This window comes from Fukomys damarensis, unplaced genomic scaffold, assembly GCF_012274545.1.
Source record: "Fukomys damarensis isolate Sample0158 unplaced genomic scaffold, DMR_v1.0_HiC HiC_scaffold_11, whole genome shotgun sequence".
NCBI lineage: Eukaryota > Metazoa > Chordata > Mammalia > Rodentia > Bathyergidae > Fukomys > Fukomys damarensis.
In genome coordinates, this window is record NW_022900923.1 from 21001863 (window position 1) to 21014734 (window position 12872).

The 12872-nt window shown below is 34.4% G+C and overlaps 1 protein-coding gene across 6 annotated transcripts in view; it reads left to right on the top strand.

Moving 5' to 3' along the window:
- The window catches only part of Rasal2 (RAS protein activator like 2), a 299612-nt gene that overhangs the window by 172678 nt on the left and 114062 nt on the right, over window positions 1–12872 (top strand). The window contains exon 1 of one of the 6 annotated variants that reach the window (XM_033762118.1): window positions 3408–3549. The exons of the other annotated variants lie outside the window; for them this stretch is intronic. Within the exon in view, the coding sequence (XP_033618009.1) occupies window positions 3537–3549 (13 nt within the window). The 5' untranslated portion in view covers window positions 3408–3536. Of the gene's footprint in view, window positions 1–3407; window positions 3550–12872 lie in introns of those variants that run through there. 6 annotated transcript variants of the gene reach the window in all.

The following is a 12872-nucleotide window of genomic DNA, read 5'->3' on the forward strand; positions in this document are numbered from 1 at the left end:
GAGAAATGTAAAGCCAAATAACGTAGTCCTTATTTGTAGAAATAAAATGACTTAAATGACCTCAACTATCCAAAATGAGCATTGCCTAGTGCTGTAAATGTGTGATCAAAACTCTACCAACAGGGTTGGGGATGTAGCTCTGTGGCATCACACCTGCCTGGCAAGGTCCTAAGTTTGATCCCCAGTACCAAAAAAATAAAAACTTCCACCAATGTGTTTCAAACCATTGAGAGATTTTCCTCACTGACATGGACTCCAGCTACTTTCTAACCTGAGTTGATGACTAAATAGTAGGGTGCATATACATGCACCTCCATGGTTTTGGAGAACTTCCTAGTGCTGTATGAGATTAAAATTTTATTGATCTCTTAATCTCTATTCAGAAGCTTCCTCCCCTGGCTATGGTAACTCAGCATATGGCTCTGGGTTCATAGACAGTGAAAGTAAGGTAAAAATTACTTAAAAGAATCAACTTCTACACGTAGAGATTTTATCTCTTTCAAGTAAATCCTACTTGTGTAATGATTTAATAACTCTCTTTGTTTGATATTTAAATTCTTTTGGGTACTTAAAGCCACATAAGCCAGAGGTGAATTCCTTAAATGATTGTTTCATCACACAGCATACCCATTGCTAAATTCTGACATGAGAAAATGGATATGCCATGGTCAAGTTATCACGTTATTCCTAAGTACACTTTAGCCTAGATACTTCTATAAAAGGTATCTAGATAAGTGAAATATACTCTTTTCTTCCTCCAATTCAACTTTGTATCACTTAGTAACCTCCTATTAATGTGAGGCACTCTTCTAAGCTCTGGAGATAAATGAAAAACAAGACAAAGTTACTGCCTCCACCTAATAATGCCCATTATGTACTTCACTTCTGCTGGGAAAAAACAGATATTAAATATCAGTACCTTGCATAATGTTAGGTAAAGTAAAATAATGAGGCTGAAGAAAAAAGAAGAACAGAGTGAGTGAGGAAAAAAGGTACAGAAGAGAACATGATTAACTCTGGGCAGGAAATGAGTTAAGATACTAAGAAAATAATTTTAAATCTAGATTTTGAATGATAAATAAGAGAATAACAGTCAGATCAGGCCCAGAAGGGACTTCCATATAAAGAAGCAGCAACAACAGGGCTGGAAGGCATAAAACAGAGCATTAAAAATAGTTATGCATGCTTGTTAAAAAAAAAGATTTAGCATAGAAATTAAGTATAGTATGTCATCTCCTTTAAAGAGTGTTGAGTAATGGAGTAGCATCATATTTACATTTAAGAAAAAGTGTTTGCTCTCTGGTTTCTTTGGGTAATAAACTGAATGGTGCCTGAATTTGGCACCATTCTAGGCTTCTGTAAGGTTAATAAATGGTAATGGGTTCTAAATTTTTAAAAATATTTAAAAGGAAAATTTCACACTGGAGATTACAGACATGAATATTTTTTGGCATTTGAGAAAGGATTGTTAATTCTGTTTATCAACAATACCATTTTTGTTCAGTAATGTAGTTTGAATATATTCATCAAATGAACAACCTGTGTGGGAAGACTTAGGGCTCATTTTTACCGAATACACATCTTTCAGAAAGCTACTTCCATATTTCTGTGACTCTTCATTTTATTAAGCTGACACCTCTGTCCCTGTAACTTAGACTTACTTCCTCCCGTTCAAATTCTTGAATGTAATTATGGAAATCATGACCTATTTCTTAGATTTTTTTCTGAGGACTAATACATAAAAATCATTTTGGTGTGCTTTGTATTATTTTAAGATCAGTTATAAACAGTAGTTAAAAATGATGTCTCTTTGTATTACCTTTAGTAAAAAGAAGGTGTAGGAGTTGATGATTTGAGCAGGGTACAAATCGGTATACTGTAGGTCTTCATAGACAGACCCTCAGGTTGTTTATTTCTGCCTAACTTTATTTGCACTTTTCTTTCCCTATGATTTGTATTTGAGTAGCAGTAAGGATTAAAAGAGTAGTTAATTTAAAGTGTAAACAAAACCAAAGTAAAGGCAGAGAAAAATGCAGTAATACAGCAGTATGTTTCCTAAAGGAATATGAGACTAGGTAATAAAAAGTAATGTTGAAATTAAAAAAGAAATTTTATTTCAATCATTGAGACTTAGAAAAAGAGGAGCAGAAAAGAAACAGTACACAAAGGATATGTGTACTTTCTTTCATGGATTTACACATGTATGTGTGTATGCCTGCACATACATGTTAATTTAATGTGTGAGTTGCATATTTTATATAGGTACCTAAATATAGATGAGTAGGTACAATGTATGTGAGTCTGTCAGCTTCTCCCTAAATAGTAGCTAAGTGACTGATACTGTTCCTGTGTCTGTTCTTTTCTGCTGCCTGAGGTGGCAAATGGAGTCCACTGTGGTTCAAACTGTGAATGTTTTTAACTGATCAATCCTGACATGCTAACCTCAGCAACTAGGCAGCTGTACAGTGTGTTAGATCATCATACCAAAAATGAAGATTACATTGTTGACCTGCCTTCTATTTTTGAAATGTAGAGAAAAACCCTAAAAATACATATGATTGTAAAACAAACTAATACGATGACTTACAACAGTGATATGATCTATGATTTCATTGTACCTAGTAGAAAATTAGTTTAGTAGAATCACTCAGCCTATAAAATTATTTTTTGATTATTTTTAAATGATGTTCTAATTTAAGACCTGGAAAAAAGGGCATTAGAGAAATAAAAATTTCATTTCTGTTTTTGTGTTATTTATAAATGTAAAATATTTCCAGTAATAAGTTGATATGTTTGCTATCATAGCTTAAAAGAAAATAATATGTATGTATTCATATGTCAGACTTCTATGTCCGTATTAGCTGTAAACTTTACCCAGTTTTTCCTACATTTTTTTTTTTTTTTTTTTTTGACCGGGGATTGAACGCCGGTCCTTGTGCTTGCAAGGCAGGCCACAGAACCGCTGAGCTAAATCCCCGGCAGTTTTTCCTACTTTGAAGAGTTTCCATTTTAATTCAGCAAAATAACATTCAAAATAATATCTGGAATTTGCTTTTCTATCTGTAAAACAGAAGAGATTTTGAAATAGATTACTTTTTAAAAATCGCTTCTTAAAACACACAGAAGTACATACACATCCACCCTCTTACTCATTGAGATAGAAAAAATAAATTGCCTAACTTGGTAAATCACATTACTTCTCCCAAAGTAAGACTGTCTCACTCAGTGCTACTGTGAGTGGTGAGTGAGTAGGAAGGATGGCTATTGTTTAGTGCTCTCTAGCCAAAGAACAGAGGGAGGAGTTGATTGAGTTTGACTGGCATTGGCTCTGGCTTTTCTGCATTCCAAACTGTGTGAGGCACGGAGTGAGAGCAAAAAGAGAGAGAGAGAGAGAGAGAGAGAGAGAGAGAGAGACAGCGAGAGAGACAGCGACAGCGTGCGCACATGAGAGCAAGAACAGACGAGTACACAGTGTTTTGAGCTTCTGACTGGCATGCCGGAAAGATCATGTTAGCAACACCCAGAAACTTCACGGAATGCAGACCCCAGGTAAGAGTTACTTCGATCTGAGACTGAAATTACAAGTTTGTGTATATTTAAGAGAATGTGTTTTTATTGTGTAAATATAATAAGTATTTAACTTTGTGATTATTGGTTCTTTAAAAAAATAGATTAGTTTTCATTACTGTGTAAAATGACTATGGAAACTGTCAACATTCTAGTTCAAAATCCTGCATAAGAATAGCCGTCTGAGGTTAAAAGGACAATAAGCACAGTAAAATACTAACTCTGCAACATTTACTTGTTCTTTCAATAATATGAAGTGGATTATTTTTCTGTATCTGCCACAAATTTCTGTATGAAATATAAAGATGCCTCGTAGCCAGTAGAGCTCATTTCTTTCTCTTCTTCAGTAAAATTCTAGCAGTGTTCCTGAGTCTCACTCAGTAGCACATAACAAGTCTGTGTCATTCACAAAGTTCAACAGGTTGGATCTATAGGCAACAGAAGGAGGATTCAAATAAAAACTTGGCTTTGTTCTTTTTGCCAGTGGTAGGTTTTAATATCATCTGCCAATAGATAACAAGCTAGAATCTTGAACTGATTGACACATTGAACATTAAATCCTAAATCAGTTTTTAAAGATTATTTACAGTCCACTCTTTCCATTTTCAGCAAGAGCATTAAGATCTAAGGGGTTTAGTACTGCTCAAGATCAGAGTAAGGAACAAGATTGAAATAAAAACCAGAATTTCCTAATTCCCAGTTTGTTTCTTTGTTAATGGTACCAATTATATTTACATTTTATATTTTATCTATACTCTATTTTAATTAGACAATATGAATTATAAACCTAGACTGAAACTTTATAGGAAAAAGATAAGGAATACTATCATCAAATCAACATTGATAGATGCTCTTGACCCAAACCAAAAATACATAAAAAAGATATATCCTGAGGAAAAAATGTCTTTCACTTAAAGAAAATGACTGAATTTATGGTGTGCTTTTATATAAATTATTTGATGTAGCATATCTGAATATCAGTATATGAAATTACAACTCAAATTTAATTTTTTTTTTTTTGGTACAGGGACTTGAACTCGGGTCCTTGCGCTTGCAAGGCAGGTCACCAAACCACTGAGCTAAATCCCAGCCCGAAATTTAATTTCTTTTAAAGACTTTACAGCTTAGTGGTCTCTGTATCAGTAAGTTAGTAAACAATTTCCTATATGTAAATATCCAGTGTTGTCACTTGCTGGAATCAAAAAGTCTTCCATGTTCAGTATCTTCCCTATGTTACTTCAAAAAAGCATGAAGTAACATTTTTAAAGTATTCATCTGTTTAGATCAGTTACTGTCTTATCCAAGATCCAACTCTTTTCTCCACATTTATAAAAGCCCTCTGTTACTTCACCTCATAATTAAGTGTTAGAGGATAACTTAAGTAGGGGATCTTGAGAGTCAGGACAGACAGTGAACATCTGTCTTCATACATTTTCATTTAGTCTCCAAAAAAGGTTACTGCCCTTTCCATTTTTCTGGAGACCATTGTGGTAAAGAGAGGCCACACTATTCTTATGAGCTAAATAGTAAAGATAGCCACTGTCAAAAGGATCTGTCATGGCTCTTTACAACTCCTGGGAACAAATCAGCCTGATTTGGCTATAAGCACAGTGAAGGGGTGTTGTTCTTTTGTATTAAAACCTGACCTGCTCATTCCAGCTTTCTGCTGTGTCTGTGTAAGTGTAGTACTGATTTACAAGTCTGTGTGAGATGGGCAGTAAGTTGTAAGAAATAGTTTCAATACTGCTCTGGGCTATCTCGGAAACCAAATTGCAAAGTGAATTCCCTACGCAGTAGGAAACAAGAGACTGTTTGTCTTACTGGAGAATCCATTATTTAAGCACATTGTTTATAAGAGGACTGATGACTGTGAGAATGAGGACATAATGCTCTATCCCTCTTAACAGTACTCATGTTGTATTCCACAGGTCTTTGATTTATCTCTTAGTTATATACTGCCTTAAGTATGTGGAAGGACTGCAGTGTTATATGTATGTGTATTATATTACATTATATGTTAGAAAAAGATAGAAATAAAGTTGGGACCTTTGGCCTGAGTGTATTTCCTCATGCCAGGAATAATCAATAGCCATTAATACATTGGTGTTATTTACTGACTTAAATTGAAGGGAAATAGTTTATTAACCAACCTAGTCATTATAAAACTATCATGCATTAGAAAGAGAAAAATAATAGGAAACAAATATTCCTTTTCTCTGCTAAATATGATTGTCAGATTTTGTGGGTTTATACTTTGTGGAGTAAAGAGGAGCAGTAACAAGGGACCTACTTTGTGACTAAAGACAGTTTTTTTTTAAATATTTTAAAAGTATTCATCTGTTTAGATCAGTTACTATCTTCTCCAAGATCCAACTCTTTCTCCACATTTATAAAAGCCCTCTGTTACTTCACCTCATGAATTAAGTGTTAGAGGGTAACTTAAGTGGGGGATCTTCAGAGTCAGGACAGACAGTGAACATCTGTCTTCATACATTTCCATTTAGTCTCTAAAACAGGTTACTGCCCTTTCCATTTTTCTGAAGACCATTGTGGTAAAGAGAGAGGATAACTTCTTGGGTTTTGGGTTTGTTTTTTTTGTTTTGTTTTGGTTTGTTTTTTTTGGAGACAAGGTTTCACTGTTAGTTCAGGCTGGCCTTGTACTCACTGTGTAGTCAATGTTGGTCTGGAACCTGTAGCAGTCCTCCTGCTTCAGCCTTCTGAGTACTGGATTACAGATGTACACCAGGCTTAAAGATAGTTTTTAAATGGAATGGGGAAGTAAGTAAAGTAAAATGAGTATTAAGAAAAAAGGAAACTCCTGTGTACGTGAAATAATTTTCCTTTAACCAGTGTTTTCTTGACAGCAGCCCATTTTTATTACTCATGAAATGTTTTCTATGAAATACATATATCTCCATATAGTTTATATGTTACATTTTCAAAGACAGTAACAAGCTCTGTGATATAGTATTAACACTTTTCTGATAAATATTTGGATACAGTTGATCAAAATGACTCAAAGGAATTATTTCTCCTTTTGTTCTACACTTTCTTTCTACCTTTTGGGTATAATTCTATGCTTTATATTCTAGTTAAATCCCTGAGTAAAATCTCTTCAAGCAAAATATGAAGGCAAAAAAAGTCCAGGGGCAGTGACTTGACATGGGGTGTATAAAACATTGAGTTGGCAAATGAATTCTTTACTTGTGAAAGTTACCTAGTTATACACTCAAAACTCTAAGAACTTCTTTATGTAGACAAGGTGATTGTATTTCCTCTTCTGCTCCCAGTCTTGACCTTCAGCCATCTCTAAAAAAGGAAGAGTGTGTGTTACAGACTCTTTTTGTTCTCTTCTGTTCTTTCATCCTCTGTAGTGACTGTTCTCGTTTCAAAGCGCTGTGGATCAGTTCTAGTGAAGAGCAGGTGACTGTGAAATAAGTTTCGCCTTATTCTTACACTTGAGTTGCATAAATTTTCTTCAATATGATTCTTAGTGCAGAATTACAGGGAAAAAAAAATCACATCTCATTGTCCTGAAATGATTTAAGAAAATAAGTGTCATGAATGAGCAGTGTGAATTCTGTTATTACTGGTGTTGTTTTAAGTACTAATAATTTATCAAATTCCTCAATTGTGTCTGTGGCCTTAGCTTGTATATGGAAGGCTTAAGCATTGCCACTGTAATACGTCCTTTGTATGTACTTGACAAGAGGGACTTACAGAATCAGCAATTAAAATTCAAAATAAAGGTCTTTGTCTTTTCTGGTACCTTTCTTACCGCTCTTTAGACCCTAGTATTAAGCAAGAATTGGAGGTACATGCTATGAATTTATGTAAAGAGGGAACCAGTGAGAAGAGTGTGACAGATTATTTCACAGAATAACCTGACTCTGTGAAATTAAAAATTTCTGTTCTCAGATTTACAGTATTTTATGAGTAAATGAACTGCTAAAACAGCACCATGAAAAATTAGTTTAGATTTGTACAGTCCTGTTCTTTCAAGACAAAAAATAACTACCTGGTTCTGGTTGCTGTTTCTTATGTCACCTCTTAGAAAGTAAGCAACTTGAGCAGCCATTATGGAGTGGTGTCATTCAGATCAGGTGTCACTGAGGATAGCTAACCTGTTGGACAAGTTGCTAATTCCACTGTCTTGAAAAAACATAGCAACATTGTTATATAGTTAACTATTCATAGTTACTACCTTTAGTTTATATTAAAACTAAAAAAAAAGAATGTAACTTTTTTTCTAAATTACTTGTAATGAATTTTGCATGGTTAATTTGATTTCTGTCTCGAGTCAGATATGAAAGGTGAGATATTTGGATCCCTACTTCAGTAGTTCCCTTTTCCAGGAACATCTAGAATAGTAAATTCTAGGGGCATAAACAAAATGGAATAAAAAAAAAAAGGAGAAGTGATATGTTTAAGTGAGTACAAGAAGAGTCAAAAAAAATTCTAACCTATGTGAAAATATAGGTTTGTTCAAAGGACAGTAAAGATAGAATAAATCTAATAGGGAAAGATAATCATCTCTTGTATACCAAGTGCTCATTTCTAAGAGTTTGCTCAGTATGGTTATAGGATACTTATCAGCATTGTTTTCAAAATATGAGAAACTACACATATGATAAGGGAATTGAATCACATGGTATTTGGCCTGCTTTTTTGTTTTTCTCTTTTACATAACTAATGTAAGAAAATTTTCAATGAATCAAATGTTTATTTTCCACATAGTTTGCTACAAATATCCTGAAATTTCCCTTGAAACCTTTTGCTTCCATTTACATTCAGTGAGCTGTCCCTGTACTTTCCCAAAACAATAAATGTAATATTTTATGAATAGCATAATTTTAATTGTAAATATTTGCATAGCTATAACTGATGAAATTTTGAAATATGTTTTTATTATTTTTAGTTTTACTCATCCCATTCCCCTCTAAGAACACTCAGTAAATGGTGATTATAGGTTAAGTTCTCCAGAAAAAGTAGCTTTTCTCCTAAATTGTAGCCTGTACCATTCTCTTACTATTTCTAAGAAGTGATGTAGATTGTCTGTATTTAATAATTTTTAAAAAGCATGGTGTTGGGGCCTGGGATTTAGCTCAGTGGTTCCGCCACCTGCCTCACAAGTGCAAGGTCCCGAGTTCAGTCCCTGGTACCAAAAAAATAAATAAATAAATCATGGTGTAAAGAAAAGATCCTAGGAATTACTGCTGTCATTACATGAGATGAAAACTAGTTTTTCATTGAAATACTTCATAGCTAAAATGTCCTATGAAGAAGGAATTTATTGGCATATAAAAGGCAGAATTCTAGAGGAAATATAGCAGTTTGTCTTCTGTGCGTCAGAAGGACTGTTTAGGTCAATCCTTGATGACATTATTTTTGTTTTGTTTAAATGAAAGATGTTTTAAACCAACAGCTAGACTTTTATCTGCCTTACTATAAAAAGAAAACCCATCCAAATATTTACTAGCTTTTCTCAGAAGCACATCTTGGACAAACAGCAAAATGTGTTTGACAATGAAATTTAATTAATGAGAAATAGTGAACTTGAAAGGTGGGGCTATTTTATTGCTCCAGAGTGCTGTGATTTATGACAGTGTCCCCGTAGGTTTCTCCATACTTGGGAGAAGTTATAAACCCTTTTCATTATAATTCTTCAATTAATACTTAAAGGTAGACTTTTTCTGGTTTTCCCTGTCAAACTGTTGTTACATGAGAATAGAAATGTAGGCTCTTCAGGTTTAGTCTGTGTTGCTTATAGTATGTTTTCTATGATACCCCGAAAGAAGACATTTTAAAATTCTAATACCAATCATAAGCAACTCCCACACATCAGTGAGAATAAAGCAAGACTGAAATGCTCAGTCTTTTTCATTTCAAGAAAGGGAAAGCCCAAATGGCTATTCTGTTTGTGAAAAAAAGCTTTGTCATCATTAGTCATTAGAGTAAGGCAGACAAACCCAAATAGGATCTCACCCCCATCAAAATGTCAAAAATGAGAAAAACAGAGAGTACCAAATGTTTGCCAGGATCTATAACAAAAATAATTTTCATATCCTACTGCTATAAGTGGAGTTACTTTAGAAAAATACTTGACAATTTCAGACAAGCCTGATGTACTCAACAGATATGTGCACATACATTCACTGAGAGACCTATAGAAGAAAAATGCTCATAACAGTACATACTTCTTACAACAGCTAAAATTTTGAAGCTACCCAAATGTTCATCAGTAATAGAATGGTTATATTATGGTTTTCTTAGTATGTGGAGTTCTGTATGGTAATGAAAAAGAACAACTACTTTGTACAGCAGAATGGATGAATAGTGGGAGTGCAGATAATGATTAGTGTGTTAATGACTTCAAATAATGTATAAGGGAGGCTTGCGGTTGTTGGTAATAATCTGTTCTGTTTATTTTTTTAAATCGAGAATCTGATTAACCTGGATAATCTCCATTTGTGAAAATTTATAGATCTATATGCTTTGTGTACATTTCCCTGAATATATGTTACACTTTAGTAAAAAATTGAAAAAATCCACTTTTGCTGAAAGTATATAAATAAATACAAACATACACATGAACACACACACACCTGCACCAGAAATCTTGGCAAGCTTCCGGGATGATGGTATGACATTGTTTGGAAGCTGGGTTTTTTTTAGTTTTTTGTTTTGTTTTGTTTTTAATGTGGGAGGAGAGGCCCAGCATTGGATTTATTGTCATGTTAAAAGTTGTTCAATTTAAATGTACAGGCAAAGACTTTATATTTAGGGTCATATAAGAAATTAGGTGGGGGAAAAGGCCAGGTTTATACATTTAATCCTCAAAATAAAATTGTATTATGTGAATACAGGACTTTAGTACAAAGCTTTTTATAAGATCACTTTACTGTGTAATTTTCATATTTTCATATGTTATACCTCATTGTACTTATACAAAACACATTAATTGTATATATGCTTATGCATTAATGATACAAATTTTTAAAGTTTTTTCATATTCTTAGCTTTGATATCATTTTGTTGTTAAAACATATTTCTAAGCTTTTAAAGGACATGATTCTTTATTACATTGGAAGAACAATAAAACATTTTAAAACAGCTTTCTATTTCTGTAAAATGTGAAAATATCCAACACAATAAATGCAAAAGTACAAATATGGCGTACTTTTGATATTACCCTAATCTTCTCTGGTAAATCTTGGTTATATAGGCTATTCACTCTATTTCAAACCACTAAAACATGTGATTAGTTGTTTTTAAGTAGAAAAGTATAGGTTAATTAGATTTCTGAATTAGTCTGTGGCAATCTTCTCCACTAGTTCCTATCACACCTGTTTTATTCAAACTTGATGTTTTTAATTTAGCGTACTACATTAATTTTGTACACTATATAATCCCAGCTTAGTAAGTTAAAACAATTCCCATTTATTATTTCATAGATCAAAGTCCAGGCAGTGACTCGCTGATTATTTGCTTAGGGTATTATAATGTCAAAATCAAGGAATCAGCCTCATTGGAGCTTAGGGTCCTCTTTCAAACTTGTTCAGGCTGTCAGAAATCATTTCCTTGCAGTTGTAGGATTGAGATCCCTAGGGAGTTGTTGGCTTTTGGCAGAGGATTGCTTTTAGATAGAGGAAGCCACCTTTAGGTTCCATTTCCACAGCAGTCATACAACATGATCATACTTTTTCAAAGCTAGCAAGAGAATCTTAACTCTAGTCAGGTATGATAACATCCAGTGTAACACATGTGTCATCATGATTGTGGCTGTACAATCATCTTTATTGTACAGTGTGCCCTGATCAGTAGAGTAGCTACCCTATCTCATTAACAGTTCTCAGGCTATGCCTGCACTCAACATGGAGAATTATACAAGTGAGATTGATTACACATATATAGCAGGCCTTTGTACATAATTCTTTCAGCTTTAATTGAGTTTATTGGTACATTTTAGGGATACAGTACAGTTACATTCATTGTTGGGATCTTGTACCTCTACATGACAAGTCTTGATTCTCATCTTTTCCCCTTACCCCTGCCCTCCCTTCACCCCCTCCTCCCCTCCCCATCTACAAACACTTTATTTTCATCTTTTCCTTATCTCACATTTTTTTCTTTTCCCTTATTACCCTTCCCCTACCCATCCCACCTTCCCTACACCTTTAGCTCCTTTCTTCCCATTTCTAAATGTCAGTAATCTTATTAGGATCTTACATATTATTGCAGATTATTCACACCAGGGAAACTATTCGGTATTTACACATGTGTGACTTATGTATTTCACTTAGGAGTATATCTTCAATGTATCCATTTTCCTATGAATGAATCTACATAAGAATGTACATAATTCTTTAATTTTGCTTCTTTTCCCCCCATTACGGTTTATATCTAAATGTCCCCATAGAGCAAGGGTTTCAGAAGTTGATTGGATTTTGGGGGCTTATAGTTGGCTTGTTATTAGAAGGTGGGGTCTAGTCAGAGGAGGAGGGCCAGTGGAGGCATGGCCTGGAAGTGTTTATCTCCTTCCCAGGCTCCTCCTTTTGCTCTGTACTTAATACCTGGGTGCCATCAGCTTTTATTTGCCTAGGCCCTTCCACCATGTCTCAGAGCTGACTGGCTATGGACTGAAATTTTTACAAACTGTGAACCAAAATAAAACTTTCCTCCTTTAAACTGTTGGTGTCCAGTATTGTATTCCAGCAACAAGGAAAGTGGCACAAATTTTGGTACCAGAGAAATGGGGTTGATGTATGACACAACCTGACCATATGGTTCAGAAGCTTTTGGAACTGGTTCATGGGAAGAGTTTTGAAAGGTTTGGAGATGGTAGCTGAAGAAGTAAACATAGAAAGCTGTAAGCTGAGCTTGATGGGAAATCCTGTTCAAAACCCAGTAGATCAGAATCCCGATAAAAATGCGAATGTAAAAGTCAGACTCAGGAGGTTTCACTTGGGAACAAGGACTCCATCAACAGTTAGACTCTAGGCCATGTGTGTAATGTTCTGGCAGGAAATTTGTCTACATTTTGCTCATATCCTAAGACTTTGCAAGAGACTGAGTTTAAACATGATGGAAATGTAAAGGCAACCCAGCATTCAGCCTGTGGAATGGATATTGTTGGGGACTTTAGGTAGGTTCATACTGAAAATGAAAAGGGTCATTTAAAAAGTTTTTTATTTTACCAAAAAGAAAGTGCCTCCAAAGATGGAGCACAGGAGAGCTTGGTTGCTGAAAAGACTAGCATTGAAAAGAAGCCAAGTATTTTTAATCAGGACAAAAAATAAGAGTGG